At 45.3% G+C, this 22917-nt stretch overlaps 1 protein-coding gene across 1 annotated transcript in view; it reads left to right on the top strand.

Moving 5' to 3' along the window:
• The window catches only part of GEMIN8 (gem nuclear organelle associated protein 8), a 22760-nt gene extending 1797 nt beyond the window's left edge, over window positions 1–20963 (top strand). The window contains 8 exon segments of the mRNA XM_007457037.1: window positions 123–307; window positions 1570–1737; window positions 3964–4003; window positions 4006–4149; window positions 4151–4195; window positions 8985–9029; window positions 9658–10099; window positions 20704–20963. Coding sequence (XP_007457099.1) covers window positions 123–307; window positions 1570–1737; window positions 3964–4003; window positions 4006–4149; window positions 4151–4195; window positions 8985–9029; window positions 9658–10099; window positions 20704–20963 — 1329 coding nt within the window.
• Window positions 20964–22917: the final 1954 nt, after the last annotated feature.

Raw genomic sequence — 22917 nt, 5'->3', positions numbered from 1 at the left:
CCCCCCCGCGCCCCGAGTGCCGCGATCCGGTCACTACACCCTGCACCGGCCGTCCCCACGCTCCGCCCCGAGAGGCGGAGCCCCCATTTCGCGCCGCTCCCCCTGCGTGGTGCGGAACGCAGCGAGGACGTGACGTCAATCACGGGGGGCGGGACTTCCTTGCGTCATGGCCACGTGACCCGCACCGGACGGTCACGTCTAGTCGCCCCGGCAACAGCCTCTCTCACGCACCGCGTATCCTGTTTCGCACCGGAAATAGGTCCCTGCTCGCCCACCGCCCAGGATTCGCAAGCTACGCGCTCTCGAGGTGACCCTGGGGGCGGCTGGGTTTCATTTGGGGAGTGAAGGAGGCCCCTGGAGGCCCCTGAGCCTGACTTTCTCTGAGGCCGGGAGAGCACAGGGCTTGCCTGTCACTTTATCGTCGTAATTATCAGCATCCCGCTAATTGTGAGAGGGAACTGGTTCCAGAGCCCCTCGGCTCTGCCGTGCGCCAGAATCACTGGATGGCTTTTAAATGCCCGGGCCTCCATCCCAGACCAGTTAAATTCGAATTTCTAGAAGTGGGGCCCCGGCATCGGTATTTTTATGAAAGCTCCCCATTGTGATTCTGACGTGCCAGGTAACACTATGTCAAGCTAGGTCTGGAAGGTGAATTCGGACTTTGCCCATCCAGCCCAGAGTCAGAACAGATCACCCAGGTCAGCCTCATCCTTAGAGGGAAGTCTAGGATATTAGCCCGTCTATTCAAAAGTTGGGGTTTTCTTTTCCTCTCTTTTCCCTCGCACGTTGACCTCTGGGAGGTCAGAGGTTTTGATGGCAGTTATCTGGAGAACATTTGGCATCTGCCGTCCTCTCTGCGCCTTACCTGTGGAGGTGGAGAATGTCTTTTCCCTTTGTTCTTCCTCAGTAGTTAAGTCAGTAGCCAACGAAGTACCTTTTAGCTCTGAAATCCTGAGGGTCCCTTAGTACAGACCAGATGGTTCTGAACAAGTTTGTTTCAGGAATGATTTTTAAAGTTGTTTCACAGGCTAGATTCTGTATTCAGCTGCTTTGCACCTTAAGTCAGAATAACATTATTTGAAAGTTTAGACTGAAGATTAATAACACAAATAGCATTTCTGGAGTTACTTACTCTCAGAGTTCCCATGAATTATGGCGTGGGGGTAACCTTTATACGTACAGTTTTTACTAATATAGTTTATAGGAGTAACAGCCCCTTTGGGATGGCAGTGTGAACAGAAACCATATATTTTCCAAGACTGTTAGCTAGTAACTTTGGATAGGCATAACTGAAGGCGAGTTCACAGTAAGGTGTACAGATCTCCTCTGAGTATTCGTTGTTGTGCTGGGAAAGGATATAAACTAAAGCTCCAGAGAGAATTTTCATTCTAAAAGTGTTTTACAGAGGGTGAAGGATTATTTTGGTTTTTAGGGTGCAACATTTAAGGATAGGGTGAAGTGAGAAGAAAGGGAGGAAAACTGAACAAGTAAGCATAGAGTAGAGGTTGGAGAATTCGCAAAATAGATGCGGAACTCGTGAAACTTCCTTCCGCATTCGCGGAAACGTAGGGCCGACTATACCACGCCATTTTATGTAATGGACTTGAGCATCCGCGGATTTTGGTCTCTTCCGGGGGGAGGTCCTACAACCAATTCCCCACGAACACCGAGGGACGTCTGTCTGTACTTCTCGACACTAGGAAATCCAGCTATAGATCAGTGTAAAAAAGTGAACAGGTGAAGAAAGAGCATAACTTGTTGATCAAAGGTCAGATGATTTGAAAATATCTTTGAAAACATATTAATGTATTTAGATATCTACTTTCCGAAAAGATTTGGAGCTTTATCGCCAGAGTTATTTGAGTTACTAGCTACTCAGTGATTTTAGGGAGGGTAGAGGTTGGAGGAAAGTGTTAACAGGAAGTGGCGAGATCCCAACAGCGTCCAAGGGCAGGAAATATTAGCTGTGATTTTTTTATGCTGGAAGGAAAAAAGGAAATTTAAAAGGAACAGATGGCAGAATCCAGGCCTACAAGTAATTGATTAAATGCCCAAATGAGAGGGGCATAGTGGGTGCCGTTTAAATTCAGAAAAGAGAGATTAACGTGGAATTACCCTGTATGTGTTTATGGAAGGAAAATTTGAAGTAAGCTTCCTGACATCCAGTGGTGACTTTAACCACTTTAAACCAGTCGTGGTTTATGCTCTTAACTTGTATTACCTACCTGTCCAACCCTTATTGCGTCATGGTCACACTAGGTTTTGCTGTTTGAAGAATATACTTGCAGTGAAGGGAACTTATCTGTTTCCTCTTTTGCATTGTATTCTGTCCTTGTCGGTTACCCCAATTTTCAGCTTTCACATTGCCTGTTGTGTTCAAGAGTCAGGGGGTAACCTTGTTTTGGGGCTGTCCTCATATTTCACTTCTTATTCTTATGTTAGTCACATGGGGATTTGGTGAACTTGCAAATAAATCCATTCCCAAATCCATCACCCTTGCTGACAAATTAAACGGTGCCGTTCTATGGGTAGAATATGGTTTGTATGGAAAAGAAGAATTGTTAACTACGTCCTTTCAGCCATGAAACTTTCAGCAAAGGAGCTACGTTCCTTCCCCATGCTGTGCCTTCATTGTGACATTGCTTCTTATTGCAACAGCCAGAAGAGTAAATTGGGGCTTGGGGTCGAGAGAATGAAAGGGAAATGAAACTCAAGTTTGAGGCTCCCTCACCCATGAGTTTTAACTGTTATAGGTGGACAGAGGCAGGCCTTCTAAACACAGTAGCTTGTGCGCTTGTAGGAGGCCTGTGTCCGGAGGAAAGATGGAGCTTGGACTGCTGAGGGTGGGAAAAGGCCTTTCAGACTTGAGCCATCTCTGATGTCTGAATCACTAAGCCGGGACCACTCCAAGCCACAGGAGGGAGCCTCTGAGGGCAGCAAGCCAGCTGAACTTGCCAGCCTCAGATCGAAGCTGGGGGTGATGGCAAGAAGCAGTGCTCTCCAAAAAACCGCATTTTCTCATTTGTCTTAGTTGAGGAAGTTCCTGCCAGTGTGTGCGCTTACTGGGAGACATCTTCTCTGATAGGGTTATTACCGCATATACCGAGATTCCGTAGAACTGCGCATGACTCAATGTATGTAATTCAGATTTCTCACCATACCGTCATTTATTTTGAGCCATCTCCAGCAGACCCTGTTCCTTCTACCTTGAAACTGTATACTGAAGGCCTAATTAGATCCCCCCGATTCTCTGGTTGACTCAGAGAACCAAATTAGGGAGAGCCTTATGGGAAAGTTGCGTATCTTATTTAATGACCAACGTTGAATGTGTTTCTATGCAAAAATCAAAGCCGATGAATTTTCATGTATTTAATTTTCAGAATTCTAGTGGAAAAGGAGGATAGAGAGGAAAATCCAGTTACAGAGGATACATTATCATTTCAAAGGGAATTTGTGTTTTATTTATCTGGTTGCTATGATGCATCCTAGATCCTATATTTATAAGAATCTAAATAGGCAGTAAAAAGAATTTGTACAAGGAATTCCCTGGTGGTCCAATGGATAGGACTCCGTGCTTCCACCGTCCGGGGCACAGGTTCAATCCCTGGTCAGGGAACTAAGATCCTACAAGCTGTGCAGCTCAGCCAAGAAAAAAAAAAAAAAAAAAAGGACAATGTCACTACCTTTCAACAAAGCCACATTCCTTATTGGTGGAAATGTTTAATGACTCAATGGAAATAGTCACATTTTGTCCATTGAAAACCACAAAGCTCATGTCTGTTGTTGTTCATGTGTATTTATGCATTTAAAAACGTGTCTCCCAGGATAAGCAGAGTAATTGAAGAATGAGTGCAGTTTTTAAGAAAGGCTATACGGAAAAATATATCATTCGAGACTCAGAGGCACTGCCTTTTGCCTGTGGGCCTCAGCAGTGTTTCGTGAATGACCTCAACGCTGTTTTTTTTCCTTCCTCTTCTGGTGGCTGAGGACAGACAATGAATTCGGTCTCTGTACTCGCCCAGGCTCAGCTGGGCAGTGACTATCGTGCCATTGTCCTCCCTGGGGAGGGCTGCCCACTTGGTAGTGCCGTGAATCCCGGCCTTCCCTGGCATTGACCCTCTCTTTTCTTTCAGCTCCACCATCCCATTAGGAGAAAAGTTGCTGCGCAGTACACAGAGCCAGGTGCCAGAAAAGAGTAGGAGACACTCTGGGGAAGTGGGGAATGAAAGATAAAATTAAAAACCATTGAAAGGGCGGCTCAATCTGCTGCTACCTTAAGCTTTCTCTTCTTTGAGCTGGTGGTGGTGTGTGACAGTACTGCTGTAGTGTCTGGAATTATTTTAATGTTGGCTTTTCAGAAACCCAGGCATTTTTATTAGGTCCTTAAGCTCCTTTGTGGAACCCAGCTTTGAAAAGCTAACAGGGCCCATTCTTAGAGTAGGGTCTCACCTTCCCTTGGGTGCTAACTGATGCGGTCAGCCGGGAAGGATATGGGTTCCTTCTTCCAGGGAATAAACACTCGGAACTCTCTCCTGCTTCCCAGTTCCTGCTTCCCTTCCTGTCCTTGTTGGGTTCCTGCCTAGCCCGGGGCAGCTAGTAGAATCTCCATCAGAAATCATGGCACTACATATGCTTTCTAAGCCCTGTTGATTGATCCTGTTTTGCAGGAGTTAGGGTGGGAGGGTTTTTGTTTTTTGTTTTTCTCAATTAAGTCCTTGAATGTCTATGGAGCTCTTTAAGAAATGGTCCGGTTTGCTTATTTAGTCACAGAGAGGATTCTTTTGTCCCCAGTATTAGGAACTGGTCACCAAATTGCTGTTGGTCATAATTACAGTTTTCTTGCTTCCACTAGTCTTATTCTGAGCCTAATAACTTATGAGATGGGTGAGAATCTCAAAGTTCCTCCACTGATTTGCAAGTGCAAAGCGAGGAACAATTAGGATGCTCAACGTGCTGAGGGCAGAGTCTGTGGAGCCTCGTAATGGATTAACATAAAGCAGGGGTGGGCAAGTGATGGCCCACGGCTAAGAATGATGTTTACATTTTTAAAGGGTTGTTTTTTTAATTAAAAAAAAAAGTACAGCTATGTAACAGTATATGTGATACGCAAGCCCAGAATATTTACTGTCTGGCCCTTTAGAGAAAAAAATTTGCTGGTATAAAATACCAACAGTTATACTGGAAATAGCAAGCTCATAATAAAGTTCTGTGCAAGCTGTTCTTTCATTAGATGTGTTTTTTATACTTTTTCTTTTTTGCGGTACACGGGCCTCTCACTGTTGTGGCCTCTCCCGTTGCAGAGCACAGGCTCCGGACGCACAGGCTCAGCAGCCATGGCTCACGGGCCCAGCCGCTCCGCGGCATGTGGGATCCTCTCGGACCGGGGCACGAACCTGCATCCCCTGCATCGGCAGGCGGACTCCCAACCACTGCGCCACCAGGGAAGCCCTATACTTTTTCTTACTTGATTTGAGAGAGGCTGATTAATTTGTCATTCATTCTCAGGATTATTTTGTTCAACTTGAAGAAAATTTTATTTATTTATTATTTTTATTGAAGTATAGTTGATTTACGATGTTGTATTAGTTTCAAGTGTACAGCAAAATGATTCAGTTATATATTCTTTTTCAGATTCTTTTCCCTTATAGGTTATTACAAAATACTGAGTAGAGTTCCCTGTGCTATGCAGTAGGTGCTTGTTGGTTACCTATTTTATATATAGTAGTGTGTATATGGTAATCCCAACCTCCTAGTGTATCCCTCCCCCCGCTTCCCCCTCTGGTAACCTTAAGTTCGTTTTCTGTCTGTGGATCTCTTTCTGTTTTGTATATAAGTTCATTTATTATATCTTTTTTTTTTTTTTAGATTCCACATACAAGCGATACTCTTTTTCATTGAGTATCTGCAGGATTTTAGGAATCTTAAAGATACTTAAAATGTAAAAGGATATGATACATAGGTTTTGGAATTTGGGGAGGGAAAATAATAAATCCAAGGGTGACATGAGCGGCATATTGAATGTAGAGCCTGAGGACTCTAAACGTGCCGTAAGAGGGCAGCAGATTTGATTATAAGTGTCCCAGTGGCCAAAGCATAATCAGAAGAAAATCGATGACAAAGGTGCCTGTGTTCCATGATTAATGTAAATTCATCTTTCCTTAATGGCCTGGGTCTTAAAAGAGGTCAGCATCTCGGCAAATTAGTTGATATGCTTTGTAGGTAGTCAGCAGCCTGCGCTGAATCTGAACAGCCTGCGCTGAATCTGAACGGCTTCTCGTCTAAATGCTGGGACTGCCTTTCTTCAGCCACCCAGCTCTTAGTCCTGGCTGCTTTCTTGCCAAAGTGCTCAGAGTGCCTTTCGTGATTTCTGATGCTGTGGAACATGGCAGCCCTTCTATCAAATTATTTGTTGAATCAAAGACATAAGTAAGCAACCACTCCTCAAATTAGCACTCCCATCCCTTTTTAATCACAGCCATTGGCATTTGAACAGCCTGGGGCACTCATTGAATTACACTTGAACCTCTTAAACAGTTGTTTACTCTACCACACATGCCTAACTTCTAGCTCTGCAGAAGGGAGCCTCTCATAAGCCATCTTGTGCATTTTCGGAATACTGGTACTACTGCTTCTAAAGCCAGGCTGGATTTTCCCAGTTATAAATAAAAACAGGATCGTCTGAGGTCTGCAGTAGTGTTCAGTCACAATAATATTTATTATATATCTGAAGCTGTCAGATCTCCCAGTTCGAGATAATTAATATTTACATTGATCTTGTTTTAAGTACGTATTTTATAAGGCATAGAAGTCTGGATTCAAAACTCTTAATTTCCCCAAGATGCGCAGATGTCTCATAGGCTTTTTAAATTTAATTCCTATGCTAATTGTTAATCTCTAAAACAAATTTGATTAAGATACACATGGAGTTCACTTTAATGTCATTTTGTGCTTCAGGCACTCAGAAAGCTGTTCAGATTTCAGTGGTAGACATATAAAACCTGGCTGGAGTGAATTAGCCACTTAAAGGCTGCACCTACACTTTAGCACTCAAGTGTATACTGATTTCTACTGTAATTTCTTTTGTGTTGGTTTTACTTCTGTAGGTGGTTAGCCCCTTAGTTGTGTTGACTGTTTTTATATGTATTTCTTCGGTAGCCTCTAAAGCACGTAGCAGTTAGCGAGGTTTCCAGATAATTGTTTTTGTTTTAAGCCTTTAAATTATAGTTGTAATGTGAACAATAATTTACACTTGTATTTTCACTGTATTTGTTAGCTTTTCCCCGGTTTACATTCACTGCATGTGTGTGTGTTTGTGAATTTAGAACAGGGAACAGGAAGTGTGGGCTGTGTATAAGATAAATTTACAGAAGACCATGTCAGCCCTCTTGGAAATACCGTCTTTGAAAGCTTATTATATTTAAAAAGAATGTGAATCGTTCTGTTTAGGCTAAATCTTAAAAGATGTGGTCAATTTAACATCTCAGTCTTCCGCATTAACCATAGCAAAACATCTGGTGGAGATTACAAAATAAGTCAAGTTTATTTCTTAAGGCTTGGAGATTTTAAAATTCTACCCTATAATTAAGTAAAGTAGGAAAAATAGGACTCCTTCGGTATCTGATTTCCAGAGTTTCAAAACCCAAGTACCTGTTTGCTCAGCATCACATTGTGTTAGGGGTTTTGTCTCATAGATGCTTAAATTCTCATGCATTTTAGGCTATTGCTTTTGTTTAACTGTTTTTTAAAGTACATTCTGGTGTCGGCTGGCACTTGAGCATCTCTAAACCCTTGAACAGAAGGGAAAAAATTGAAGTGTGTTTTAAATAGGTTATAAAAGGTGCAGATGCAGATTAAACTTTACCTTGAGGTGCTTCCTGCCATATCAGTAAATCACAAGAGGTAGGTAGCACGGAAGGGAGTAAATCCTGGCAGAGCAAGGCTGTTGGGCAAAGGTATTCTACGCGGTCACTTGGTGGAGTCTCCAAGTGACCAGTTCCTCCTCCCGCAGAGATGCAGCGTGGGTAGGCAGGCAGAGTGTAGTGTCACACGCTGGCTGAAAGATGCTTTTTGCAGTCAAAACCAGAGCAAGGTGCATTTGAGGGGCTTAAAGCCCAGGGTACAACCCAGCCGAGAGAGTTGTTTTATTTAGAGAGGCTTCTCCAAGTCCCAGGCCTGCAGCAAGACCCGACAAAGGTTTCCAGTGAGTTGGCAAGATGTATTCTATTCTACTCAGGCCTCTGGGAGATCCAGGGTTAATTTATTTTATTTTTTTATGAACTTTTTTTTATATATAAATTTATTCATTTAATTTTTGGCTGCAATGGGTCTTTGTTGCGGTGCGCGGGCTTCTCATTGCAGTGGCTTGTCTTGTTGCGGAGCACGGGCTCTAGGCACGCGAGCTTCAGTAGTTGTGGCTCGCGGGCTCTAGAGCACAGGTTTCAGTAGTTGTGGCTCACGGGCTCTAGAGCGCAGGCTCAGTAGTTTTGGCACACGGGCTTAGTTGCTCTGCGGCATGTGACCAGGTCTCGAATCCGTGTCCCCTGCATTGGCAGGCGGATTCTTAACCACTGCGCCACCAGGGAAGCCCTCCAGGGTTAATTTAAATAGGCATTGGCATGAACTATGGGTTAGTAAATAAAGTAATAGTTGTACATTTTTAGTTCATGTTCCGTGTATTATTTTTTACATACATATGACTAGCTATTTATGTGGTTACTCTCGTGGACTTCACTTTCAATAGGGAAACAAGTACTATAATTGAAAAATGCAGTGTCCTTTGAGCCACTGAACCACATCTAAGGGCATCCCTCCTTTTCAGACCACTATCCCAGGTGTCGGTGCTGTCGTGGTGTGTTGTGTGAAGATCAGGCACCATCCTGGGGAGACAGCAGCCTCTGAGGAGCTGCTATGCAAACCGCAAAATAGCTATGAATATCACAGCCCTGGACTGACCAGACGTCTGCACTCTGCTTGTTCTCTCCTAGTTTCGGCGCTCGTTTGGACTTTCACAATCAGAGATGGCAGCAGAGGTAAGTTTTTTTTTTTAACTGATGAGAAAAGAGGTAAGTTTTAGTCTTTAAGGTCTTGGTGTCTCATTGCATGATGGAGAAGACCGAAGAAATACATCAGAAAACTAAAGGTAGAGCACCATCGGGTGTGTTGCTCGTCATCTTTTGTCCCAGGCACTGAGGAGTGGGCCGCCAGCACGTTTAGGGGGCAGAGGGGGAGGGACCGGAGAACATCATGTTCACCAGTTCGTGTGGTTCTTGGCAGGCGTTTCTAACTTGGAATTAGTCATTTAATCACAGTGGGTGGAGAGGCCCAAGATGATAGACATCGGGTCCTCTTGCCCCCTGCGTCTCATCTAGAAATGATCATTATTAGCCTCTGTCCCCACTTTATAATGGGCCGTAACCTCAAACTAATTGTTCTCTGTGTGCCTCATGCGCATGTACCTCAGAGCAAGTGTGCACATGCCTGGCGCCCATCGTTGGCGTGAGGCCCGCCTTATATTCTCCTTGGCCCCGTAGCACCCTCGTGGAGAGGAGATATTTAGTAGATACGCAGTAAACGCACGGTTAGTTGATTGAACGTTTGGAGGTTTCTCTTGAGGCTGAACCACGTGCTGTCTAGCCTACATTTTTTTGTGTTTTGTAGCCGGCAATAGCGCTAGCTCTGGAGTCTTGGCCCTCTCATCCGGTCTACGCAAGATACTGGCAACATTACCATCAAGCGATGGCATGGATGCGCTGCCACCAGAATGCCTATCGGAAGGCCATGGAATCTTGCTTCATGTCCCCGTGGTACTCTTCTGCCATGGGCCTTCCCCAGAGCGCTTATGCTAAGGAGGGCGGAAGGCCTCAGTCCTGCTACGAGCATCCCCCAGCATCCCGGGACTCCCACCACAGTCATTCACATGCTGGCGGGCGTGGACCACATCCACGCGGCAGAGGAGAGCCAGCTTGGTACGCACGGGAGGAGAAGGAGAGAGAGAGCGAGTCCGACGATGGCGGCATAGAATGCGACGTGAGCAACATGGAGATCACGGAGGAGCTACGCCAGTACTTCGCCCAGACGGAGAGGCACCAGGAGGAGCGCCGTAAGTGCAGCCCGCCCCTCTCCGCGGCCCCACGCCTGGCCTTGTCTCCTGCCCACATTTATTTTTATTTATTTATTTATGTTGGCTGCCCTGGCTCTTACTTGTTGCACGCAGGATCTTCATTTCAGCACTCGCTGGCCTGCGGGCTTCTTAGTTGCGGCATGCATGCCGGATCTAGTTCCCCAACCAGGAATTGAACCCAGGCCCCCTGCTTCGGGAGCGTGGAGTCTTACCCACTGGACCACCAGGGAAGTCCCGTCCGGCCCTCATTTATAACCTTTTAAATCCTCCCTTGGGTACAGATAATATTTCAAACCCAATCCTAAGCCTGGAAAAGCTCTGGTGATGTGGTACCTCACTTATATTAGTTTTCAGGGTTGTTTTAATATAGGACTTTTTTTTTTTTTTTTTAGTTCTAGAACAAAACTTATCCTAATAGTACCTCTGCCATTTACTGAATTTCAGACACTACATCAGATGGAGTGTGTGCATATGTGTGAGTGTGTGTGTGTGTGTGCGTGAGCGCGCATTCCCTAGTCTACACAACAGTCTCTCAAGGTTTTAAGCCCATTTCACATATAAGGAAAGTGAGCCTTCAGGAGCTTCATTGACTTGTTCTGTGGTATCAACTAGTAATTTGCTGTTAGGATTCAAAGCACGGTGTGTGTGACTCCAGTTCCTGTGCTCGTTCCTCTAGCACAGACTCAGGGCTTAGGACCACTAGGTTCCTAAAATGCTGCTGCCGCCTCACTGGTGCACAGCTCAGAGACTGCCCTGGTGTTGCAGAGCTACCGGGTCTTAAATCTCAAGCTCCCTCCAGAGTCGACACCAGTGGGAACCTAAAAAGAATAACAAAATGCCTGGTATTGACCCTCTCCGGTTTGATTCTGTGCCGTGGCTGTCTGTTCCTGGGGTTAGAGAATTGTGATAATGGTCTTAAATCTTCAGTCGGAAAGCAGGAATTTTATGTTTTTAATTTCTTACTAACTTGCCACAAAAAAATAAAACTGCTTTTTGTGCTTTCTTTACTGTTAAGATTCACCAGCCCATTTACATTTTCAGTGTCTCTAACAGACATACATATGCTTTTCTCCCTATTACAGCATGCCGTCTCAATATTGGTTTTATTGAGTTCTAATTATATATTTTGCCTAGAATTTTCTAGTAAACGGAGACATAGAAGCCTGGGGATGGGTGCATTTCATTTACATCTTGATTGATCTGTGTTTTCCTAATGATGGGCGAGCATGTATTGATTCCCCCACTGGGTGCCAGGAACTGAGCAGTGGGCTGTGTATGAAGTCTCATGCCCTTTAGTGTCTGCCTGTGATTCTTCACTACTCATTCAGTTTTACCTCCCTTCTTTTGATTAAACCTTTGACTTCTTTGATGCGTATTAGAAAGTATATGCAAACAAGTATTTTTAAAACGGTACTTTCTATTAGACATAGAATGCATGTCTTTCCTTGATCTTCGGGAATAAATTTTACCTTTTTTCAAAATACGTTTGAAATAACTGTTAGTCTAATTTAAAAGCATGTAACAGATGAGGGAGACTTGACATTGGAGCATGTCCACGTGTGGTTGGAATGCTGTTTGTTACAGCTTTTGAAGAAGAAAATATGATGGAGACAGGGCTTGTTTCTGTTGTCCGTACCCAAAGGCAGAAGAACATGTTTTTCCTGCCAGAGAGAGTGCCACATTTATGATAGAAGTTGTAATTAAGGATGAGAGCAAACCCCAGCCATCTAAAAGTCCATTTTGAATGACCTGCTAATTTAAAATAAACCTGACAGAGTTATTCAATGAAAAATAGAGATAGATGAATGATGTGAAAATAGAATAATGAAATGCGTCCTTCACATGTCAGCAGTTCAGTTACAGATGTCTGGTTAAGAACCATCCTTGTTTCTGTGTCTTGCCTTTGTCAGGTAGAATTCTAGGTAGGTTAAGAAAAAGTCATGAAAATTGCCTGCTAAGTTTTGCCTGGCACTTAATATTATTTTGAACGAATGAATGAAGTCTTTCAGTATTAATTATGAGCCTTAAATCAGAACTTTTCAAACCTTATCCCATGAAGTGCTAAACTTGCTGTGGTTCTTTGGGCCATTTTACAAGGTGAGGTAGGCATTGAATATTTTATAAACTTGAGAAACTGCATGTTTCGTTTGATATCATCCCTAAATCTGCTTAGTTGACATCAGGGCTCCAAGTCCTATTATTATCATCACTGTTATGGGTTGAATTGTGTCCGCTAAAAAAAAGATTTGTTGGAGTCCTAAACCCCACCCAGACCTCAGGATGTGACCTTATTTGGAGAGAGGGTCTTCACAGAGGTAACAAGTTAAAATGAGATTAGGGTGGGCCCTGATCCAGTATGACTGGTGTCCTTATAAAAAGAGAAAAATTTGGAAGCAGAGACAGACGCGCACCCAGGGAGAATGGCACGAGAGGACTGGAGTTCTGCTGCCACAAGCCAAGAACTGCCAGAACCTAGGAGAAAGGCCTGGAACAGACCTTCCCTAGTGCCTCTGGACGGGCATGGCCCTGCTGACAGCTTGATCTCAGACTTCCGGCCTCCCCAGCTGTGAGACAAGACATTTCTGTTGTTCTAAGGCACCCAGTGTGCTGCACTTTGTTACAGCAGCCCTAGGAAACTAATACAGTCACCCTGTCAGAATTTTCTTTGTTTCCAAATGCAGTCTGTGAGTGGGATGTAAAGTGAACCACACAGGTCTTGTCATTGCCGTGAAGAAAATCTGGTACATGTTTGTTTTACCGTGATCTAGATAGCAAACCAACAAAGAAGGGAATTTTATGGAAACCCTTACAACCTCCATCCCTACTCACCGATACTTACATTATTGTTAGTAGAATTAGGCAGGAGTAGCTGTGGCAGGACCGCTGGAATCACAGGCTTCCAGCCCCGCTCCAGCCCTTACTAGCTGGAGGTTCTTATCCTGTGCACTGCTACCCTGTGCCTCAGTCTCCTCATCTGTGAAATGGGGATTCTAATGAATGGGCTGCTAACTATGAAGATTAAATGAGATAAAAGTTATACAACAGTGCTCTGTACGGAAGTCAGTGCCCAAGAAGTGTTAGTTGTTATGGTTTGTTGCCAATAACTCATCCTTTAACATGGATTATTAACCATGAACTGGTTTTACTCTGATACTGTCTTGATTAGTGCTTGATTGTTATTTTTCTTGATTGAAGTATAGTTGATTTACAATGTCATGTCAGTTACTGCTGCACAGCAAAGTGACTCAGTTGTACATTTATATATTCTTTTTCATATTCTTTTCCATTATGGTTTATTACAGGATATTGAATATAGTTCCCTGTGCTCTACAGTAGGACCTTGTTGTTTATCCATCCTATATATAAAAGCTTACATCTGCTAATCCCAAACTCCCACTCCACCCCTCTCCCACCTCCCCTCCCTCTTGGCAACCAGAAGTCTGTTCTCTATGTCCGTGAGTCTGTTTCTGTTTCATAGATCAGTTCATTTGTGTCATATTTTAGATTCCACATATAAGGGATATCATATGGTATTTGTCTTTCTCTGTCTGACTTACTTCACTTAGTATGATCATCTCTGGTTGCTGATTAGTGAGTGCTTGATTAAGATTCTGCATATTTTTAATAAAGTATTCTCTGACTTCGAAAAAAAAGTCATATATTTCGGCCCTAGGCAGCACTTTTCAAACTCTTAAATTGATTTAGAATATTTAAAACATAAAAGAATGAAAAGCTTTGATATCTGTCGAATTGAGCCACTAATACAATTTTGTCAAAGTAGTCATTACTACAACTTTTAGTCTGTTTCGAGGACATTCTTGCTTGATATAAGTTAATATAGTAAACTACACAGGCTGGGGAAATGAACCTGCTTCCACCTTCCTCATAACAGCACTAAACGCATCGAGCTTCCGCTGCTTTGCGCTTTAAAAACGTGTAATTGTAGCATAATTCAAAATTGCTTGTTCTGGGATCTCTGATGCTCTTGTGTCCTGCAGCCCGCCCTGAAAGCTTTATCAGGTCCCCGGGAGACATGAGAGTTGTCTGGCGAGGGTGAGAACAAGGCTTTGGTGTCGGAATCGAATCTTCCTGCGAAAGATGCGGCCTCTGTGAGAAGCAGCCGCCAGGCCCTGACGCTGCCCCACCAAAAATAATGGGCAGCACTTCACCAGCGCTAGGTTTTTCACCAGCACTTTCAGTGGCGTATGGGATCAATTCGTTTTCCTTGGAGCAGTCATGAATGATGGCATTCAGGCATAAGTAATTGGAATGCTCGTGGTGCTTTCCAATCCATTACCTTCACTAGAAATGCTCACAGAGGTTTAGTTACATACACCGTTGGGAGATGTTTGAATAAAGAGGTGAGGGACCTGAGTCATGTGAATACTCGGTTGAAGTTGTTTTGCTCTTTGAGCCGCTAGAGGCTACTTATTCAATTAGGACAAATTCAGCCCCTGAACATGAGTCATTTAGAGAACACAGACTGTATAAAATATTACTAGCAAGGGAAAGTGTAGCTAAACCTGAAAGATACAGCTTTTCAGGACTATTCACCTCCAAAGGAATGTATACGTTATATAATTCATCATCATCTGAGTTATTTAATATTTTCTTGGGATAAAATCCTTTAGACTGGACAACGTGTTCTTGTTTGTGATTACCACTCCTCCAGACAGTCTCTAATTTCACATATTTCAGCAATAAAAAGTAAAAAAATATTAAGTAGGGTAAACAAAGAACTCTTTTTTGTGCAGCAGTAACAGGCATGCTTTTGATTATATTATATCATCGTTTCCTAGCGAGATATTGCTGTTACTTAAAACTTCACTGGTAACATTACTTATGGGAAAGTAGACAGTTGTGAAGTTTTAAAAGGTCAGCTGTGTTGTCAGTTATTTCTTAGGAAAAATGTTTATTGTTAGGTTAAGGAAGGTATCATTTTATAGTCATAAATAACCATCAGTTGAGACTGCGAGGTCCTCGTCCTAATACTTAGAGGGAAAATGAGTGAAAGTTCTCATTCCCCGTAGAGAAGCAGGCAGCCCGAAACAAACACGACACGAGCCAATCAGATAGTTGTCACCTGTGTTTTGGGGGTAGATGTCGGGCCCAAACGGACATTTCTCAAAGAGCATAAACCCACGTGGGAAGAGAAGACAAAATCAAGTTTAAAATGATACCTACGAGAGCCATTTATGGTGTGCGCCATGGGTAGTTTTGCAAATGAGTGGAAGAGCCAGTGAGTGAGTGGGCTCAGTGTTCAGAGGAGCTCCACGGGCTGGTGGTGGAGAAACGGAGTGCACACTAGGCTTTGAGGGATGGGGGCAGTGCGGAATGAAAGGGAAAGAAAGGGCTGAGTGCACTCCCTGCCCAGCACTCAAAGTGCTGGTCTTACCAAGGGCCCAGGTGTACTTTGTAGACATTTGATGGGCGACATCTGCTCCTTTACGTTGTGTCCACCCAAGCAGGAAGGTTTAGACTCTAGTCTTCCTAGTGAGCCTTCGGTCAGTCTGCTGGAACCCATCCCGCTCTCCCTCATTGCACCCTCCACAGAAAACCTAGAAGATATAACGAAACCTACGGCCCAGTGTTTAGGGAGCTGTCTTAGTTTGGTCAATGAGATTCAAGTGTGGAATCATACTGATTGAGCACAATTCCGCCATGTGTGTGTTTCATCTAGTCCAGATGTTCGGGGCATCAAAGCAGTCCGTGAGAAGATACGTGTGAATGGCCATAGAAAAATGGAAGGGAGGGATGGAAACGCACTTTTATTCTAAAAGTAAACATGGTGATTGCCCACGGACTTGGGGATTACATCTGTCGTCGAGTGAGGGATGTGAGGTGAGGATGGAAGACCCGTCAGTAATGGCTCCAGCTCTGCTGGCAAGCACCTGTGTTCTGGGTGTGCTGCTGACAAGCCAGAAACGAGGCATTCATGATATAAATCAAGTCTGTGCTTTCGCTCGGTTGTGCTGAGGTCATTAATTCTGGCAACACAGCAGAGAATATAATCAGACATGCTAATCCTAGAAAAATGGGGGGAAATCACATTCTTTAACACTCATTTGTCTTAGTGCTTTGTCCTCCAAAATGTTCTGCCTTTGAGCTAATTATCTTGGAATACCGAATGAATGTTTTCCTGCTATGTCAGGGTCTCTGAAGTCCAAGTCACTTCCCATGATTGTTTTTCCTTTATAGACTTTAAGCCTACGTTGGTAACACCATGTAAATGTATAGATTGAGACGAAAAATATCAAGGTTATATATCCTGAACACAGATGGAGTCCAGTAGAGTTTCTTCTTAATAGTATAATACTGTTTTTCCTGTTTTAACTCTGTATGCATGTTAACCCCTGAATTAGTTTCCTAGTACTATTGTAACAAATTACCACAAACCGTGTGGCTTAAAACTACAGAAATTTATTCTCTTATAGTTCTGCAGGCCAGAAGACCAAAATCAAGTTGTTGGCAGGGCCACGCTTCCTTCCAAGGGCTCTAGGGCCTACCTCTTCCAGCTTCTGGCAGCTCCTGGCTTTCATTGGCCTCTGCCGTCATCTTTACATGGTTTCCCCCTGTGTCTGTATGTGTCCTTTTCTGTCTCACATAAGGACACTCTGACTGGATTTAGGACCCACCCTAATGTAGAATCATCTCATCTCAATCCTTAATTACATCCCCAAAGACCCTATTTCCACATAAGATCACGTTCTGAGGTTCTGGGTTGATGGAAGTTTGCGGGGAGGCTATTCACCCCACTACAACCCTGTTTTAAAGCTGAAATTGAAAAAGATACTCTGATTTGTATTGACACAAGTTGCCTTGGTCAAATATCCTATAAGAAAAAAGTGCTTGGTAACATTGAGTCCCACAACTGTTTTTGGGAAAAATGACCGACCTCTGCATGACAAGGCCCCTGTTCAGTTATTTCTGAAGTGTGTTGTTCGCCTTCTCTGCTTCAGTCAGATGACTCTCCATCTGGCTGGCTGAGCCCTCACCTTGTTTTGACAGGAAGAAAAACCACCAGTGATTGAGAATCCTTTCTTTCATTGGGAGGGAGGAAGCAATAAATAGAGCCTAGAGTAAGTGGACGCCTACAAGTGAGTATTGCATCCTCAGGCTTGCTTGGTCCCCTAGGTCGGTGTACACTAAAGTACTTGCGCGTGCTACCTGTAGCCTCCAGCGCCCAGCTAGTCTGAGAGTATTTAGTTTTAAGCTGACTGGTTTTCAAATTTATAGTCTAATGTTAGAACTTTTTTGTGTGTGTGAGTAAGTAGAGGCAAAACAACGAATGTAAGGGAACAAAATCAGACCCCCAACTCAGCGGTGCCCCTTCCTACCCCCTCCCCCAACCTCTCCCCCATGGAGACTCAAGGACCTGCGGGCGGGGGCTCTACGCAGCGCCTTTTGAGAGTTGAGCATCTCTTTCTCTATCCCTGGGTTCTCATTGTTTTCCAGTAGCATCTGGAAGGAACAGCTGTTTACAAAAAAATAATGTCTGGGCTTCCCTCGTGGCACAGTGGTTGAGAGTCCGCCTGCCGATGCAGGGGACACGGGTTCGTGCCCCGGTCTGGGAAGATCCCACATGCCGCGGAGCGGCTGGGCCCGTGAGCCATGGCCGCTGAGCCTGCGCGTCCGGAGCCTGTGCTCCGCAACGGGAGAGGCCACGACAGTGAGAGGCCCGCGTACTGCAAAAATAATAATAATAATAATAATAATGTCTGGCCTTTGTCTGAGCTCTGTCTTGACAACCCCTGAGCACCTGCTTTGGGTCGGGCATTGCGGCCTCCCCCAGGGCTGGGGAGACAGGGTGAGTGAAGGCCACAGTGCCCTCTCCCTTAGTGGACTCCCGCAGGTGGGCCGCTGGTGCCAGGGGACCCGCTGCCCGTCCCTCCGATCTCTGTTTGAGGGCAACTACCCGCCGTGCAGGAAACCAGGAAACCTCCACACTTCTTGTGAGACTGGGAGGGGACCAGGGTTTGGGCCTTAAATTTTCACGAGGAAACCTGGATGGGAAGGAGATAAAAATAGAGAACTGAGAGCAGAGGGCCGTGTCTTTTATTCTTTTATTCTTACACGGTATAAAGTCTATTAAGGACTAAAACCCCGTGATGGTTGCTGTGATGAGCACATGCTGAGTGCAGACTTGGAAAACAGCACAGGCTTCACTGACGGCCGGCCAGCTGGGGTTGCTTTGGTGTCACGTAGCGTTTCATCCACAGCTGTCAATAAGAGGAAAGGGCTCTTGGCGTATAAATTGTTAGACTGATTTAACGTCTGCAAGATAGTTTTTGTCAGAAGGGCAGCAGAAAGAAGCATCATTATAACCATGTTAAGTTATAAGGGAAAGAAAAATAAAGATGCAAAAGTAAAAAGGTTAAATTCACATATCCTAACAGCAGAGAGCAATACTTAATAAGATAGCAAAGATTCCAGTGTTTATTAAAACTTTTAAACTGAGACACTGATTTCGACAGGAAGTTGAACATCTGTTGTGTCACTAAATCTGTCAGTGAGAATGATGATAGTCTTGGGACAAATTCGAGAGTGAAAGGCCCGTGGTCTGGGAGCCTCCGTCGTCTACGTGCAGAGGCTCTGAGGGATCACGTGGGATCGCCTTCTCGGGGCCGAGGATTGGTAACATGTCACAGGTGGCAGAGGGGCTCTTCTGTCCCTGGCTCGGGTGGAGATGCCAAGCCTTTGGAAGAGTGGTCCCCAGGGGAGGAGGGGGTAGAATTCAGACACCCATGAGAATTGAACATCTTAAATCCTGAAGTTTCAGATTTGCCAGAAAGACCAAAAATGAGAAACAAATGCTTGTTGACCTCACATTCATTTGCATATCAGGCCAATATTTTGGTTTACTTCCGCCTTTCACAGTAGGTCAATTCTGTCTTTTTCATGGATAAGGTAACAATTTTATTGCATGTCTTTTGCTTGACAGTCATTTGGCTTATTCCCATAGTACTTCCTTGTATAAAAACAAACTGCAGAAGCAACGGTGGAGGTCAGTCCCAACCTCCTAATTTTACAGATGAGAAACTCCAAATCTAGTGAGGCAAAGTGCCTTTTCTAAAATTGTAAGCAGTAAAGCGTGATGTAGAGCTGGAACCCTTTATCTTCATGTCCGGCGTTCTTTTCTCTGTTTGCGGGGGAGCAGCATCACCAAGTGTAGGGGGAAGATGGTGGCACTGACTCCAGGAGGAAGAACAATTTAAAAAATTAAAAATAAACTGCAGGTGTGCTAAGAGACAAATGGTCGTGTCGCATTTTTAATAGTTTCCAAGAGTATAAAGCTCCTTCCCTCCAGCTCCAAGGTGCGATTTATAAAGAACGGGATTTGTGAGTGTGTATGCCTAGCCACATAAATAGCATAGCCATGTAAATATCTTGCCAGTCACTTGATTTGCTCACTGTTGTGTTCCCTTCCATACTCAGCTTTCACTCTGCTACTTTTTTTTTTTTAACGAAGGAAAGAATGATTTATATCAATTGTTTTATTCCCCTACAACCATCTTCACTCCTTAGTATTTCTCTTGCTAGCAGTGGCTACAGATGTGTGCATTCTACCAGTTTCTCTGTTCTTGACAGTCACAAAAATCTGTAAGTTGGCTAAATTTGACCTTATGTTTTGTTGACATTTTTATGTTGTTTCTATTTACATAAGAATACAAGTTATGATACTAGGACTTGTTACAGTAAAAATCAGCAGGGGAGAATAACCTGAGTAAACCTGTCTTGCTTTACAAGAATCCATTTAAATTCGTAGGATTAGAGCATATAACCGTCCCACCTGAAGTTTAGCCTAAGCTGACCTGGGAGGTGAAGGGGCAGGTCCCATCCCTCGGTGAGAAAGGGGGCCGGCTGCTGCGGGCAACACAGCAGCAAGATGAGGTGGCCAAGGCCTCCCTGCCATCTGCAGAATTATCCTTTCTTGGCCCTTTTACCGTCGACAAGGGTCGAATCGGTTAACCTTTCCTTGTGTGGTGTGGTTTGCGTTTGCGACGCACGCAGGGATCGTGATCGTGGTGGAGTTCTCTAGCTGCTAGCCTTGCCCTTTTCCAGATGACCTCAAACCCATACCGCTTCCAAAGAGGTGACTTTTTTTCCCCACCGTCTCATTTGTGGTGGGAAGTACCACTTCTTGCAACACTGAACTTTCCGGGAAGCGTTTCCTTTCCCTGCCGGCCCGGTGCAGTGTTTGAAACCATGGGAGCACCACCAGCCATGCCCCGCTGGGCAGCTTGTGGGCAGCGGTGTAGACGAAGAGAGAGACCCACATGGTTGCATTTCTCTCCTGTTTTCAGGGCCCGTTGCAGAGGTTGGATAACTTGGACTGACACGTTTCCTGGTGGCTTGTTGCCACTTCTATTTGCGTGTAGCCCTCTCTGATAGTGAGTGAGCGAGCAATGCGCCTCCTAACTAAGGAGATAACGATAATTCGGCGCAGGACACGCCTTAGAGTCCGAGAACCTCCCAGCCGGGTGGGCGTGGGGCAGTGAGAGGGGGAGGGCGGAGGGGGCCGGGGGCCAGCCAAGATCACCCGGCTCACGGCGTCGCCGGCGCCCGTGTCGCTTGCTTCCCAGGGCGGCAGCAGCAGCTGGACACGGCGCGCCTGAACGACTACGTGAACGCGGACCACGACCTGTACCGCGACACGCGCCGCCGCTCCGTGCTGCCCCCGGCTGAGCGGCCCGGCGAGCGGCGCCGGGCCGAGATGCGGCACCTATACGGGGCCAGCGCCGCCAAGATCCAGGCCATGGAGGCGGCCGTGCAGCTCAGCTTCGACAAGCACTGCGACCGCAAGCATCCGAAGTACTGGCCAGTCATCCCGCTCAAGTTCTGAGCCGCGCCCGTTCCTCTCGCGGTCCCCTCTCCCCCTCTCCCCCTCTCCCGTGGCTCTTCTCTGGGTAAGGCTGACTAATGAGCACGTTCACCAAAGTTCCCTGGGGACGGGGGTAATGTCAGCCACCTGGAGGTGGGCAGGACGTGCCCTGCTGCCAGCATGAGAGGTCTTCTCTTGAGGTAAAATGAGAATTTCTTATACATCCCACTGGTTTTTAATGTCACTAAGAGCGACCAGTTCATTAAAGTTCTCGCTTGGAGATACTGCCTAGTTGTTGCGTTTCTGTTTTCTTGTATCTTTAACCCAACCGAACTAGGCAAAGGCCTTCAGTGAGTCAGGTGTCCTCTCCTGCTCCAAGTCCCTTAGCCCCGCAGAAAAGGATGCAAGCCTGCCGGACGAATACCGCTTCTCCAGCACAGAGCTCGGCGTGCGTGTTCTATCAAGGGCCTGAGAGTTCCTTGTTTTGGCTTTCAGGCCAGGTGGGCTGTGTCCTGACTCCTGCGTTCTGCCCTTGCAGCAGGAAAGCAGCCAGAGATGGTAAGTAAACAACTGGGCATGGCTGCATGCCAATAAAACTTTATTTATAAAAACAGGCCACAGGCCAGGTTTGGCCTGTGGGTGGTAGCTTGCCAACTCCTGCTCTAAAGGAGTGAGAATCCCTGTGTGATGTCCTTCTGGTTATCTGCTTGTCTCTACAGAGCTTGAATGTCATCCAGAATTGAGAGCCAAGGACGGCAGTTCCCAAACCTGCTCACCTCTGCAGTCTCCTCTGTTGTAGGAAAGGTATAATTGAGCTCTTACTACAGGGATTGACTATTGTTTTGATAAAAGAATACATTTCTGAGAACAAAAACCTAAAAATGGACGAGACAGTCCATTTGTAAAAGCCAACTGCCTTCTAAATAAGTTATTACGGTGCGTTGCCAGGGTGAGCCGCGCTGACCTGAGAATCTTACCACGTCCATCAAAGGTTGTTGAAAAGATGTAGTATTAACATGCTTCTCCCTCGGAACACTTAGCTGCACGTTTCAGCCCCTGCCCTGAGACAAATGCATTACTTTTATCAGCCCTGGGTGCTTATTTTTCCAAGTTCCCGTTTTATTACTGGAGTTGCAGTTTGTGCTTGGGTATTGCAGACAAAAATCAGAATTAACTTCCCCTGAGGTGACACGTGACCAAAATTTCAAATCTTTACCAGTTCTCTTTTTTTATTTGAAACCCATACGCCGAAATAGAAAATTAACGTGACTGAGGCACATATACAAACCGAAGTCTATAATTGCAGCAGGTTCTTAGCTATTTGAGAGTAAAGTGTTTCTCTTTACAAAGGACTCTCCTACCTTCCCCCAGAGAAACCACCAGGCTGGTCCCACCCCTGCTGGCTAGTTACTTCCACCTCCCAGTGCTTGGTGTTCCTCACTCTTGAGATGGGCATTCATGATTCCCCCACATGCGGTCCTTGTGCGAACCACCTGGAGTTAGTGCCTGGAAAATGCATAGTGCTGGCCACACAGTATATACTCAGTCAGTGTTGACACTTACTTATTCCCTGTCTTTAATTTTTGTTTTCGTTGCTCTGGGTCTTAGTTGTGGCTCGCGGGCTCCTTAGTTGTGGTTCGAGGGCTCCTTAGTTGCAGCTCGCCAGCTCCTGAGTTGTGGCGTGTGGGCTCCTTAGTTGCGGCACGCTGGCTCCTTAGTTGTGACCTGCGAACTCTTAGTTGCAGCACACATGCAGGATCTAGTTCCCTGACCAGGGATCGAACCCGGGCGCCCTGCATTGGGAGCACGGAATCTTATCCACTGTGCCACCAGGGAAGCCCTAGTCCCTGTCTTTAAAAATTGCCAAAGAGTGCCAGCTATGGAACTTCTTCCAGATATGGAGACATGTCTCCCTGTCAGCAACTGGAATGGATGGACTGGCTCTTGACACCTGAGTCCCACCTGTCCTTCTTCC

This window comes from Lipotes vexillifer, unplaced genomic scaffold (genome assembly GCF_000442215.2).
Source record: "Lipotes vexillifer unplaced genomic scaffold, Lipotes_vexillifer_v1.1 scaffold222, whole genome shotgun sequence".
Lineage (NCBI taxonomy): Eukaryota > Metazoa > Chordata > Mammalia > Artiodactyla > Lipotidae > Lipotes > Lipotes vexillifer.
This window is presented reverse-complemented; position numbering and strand designations above follow the sequence as displayed.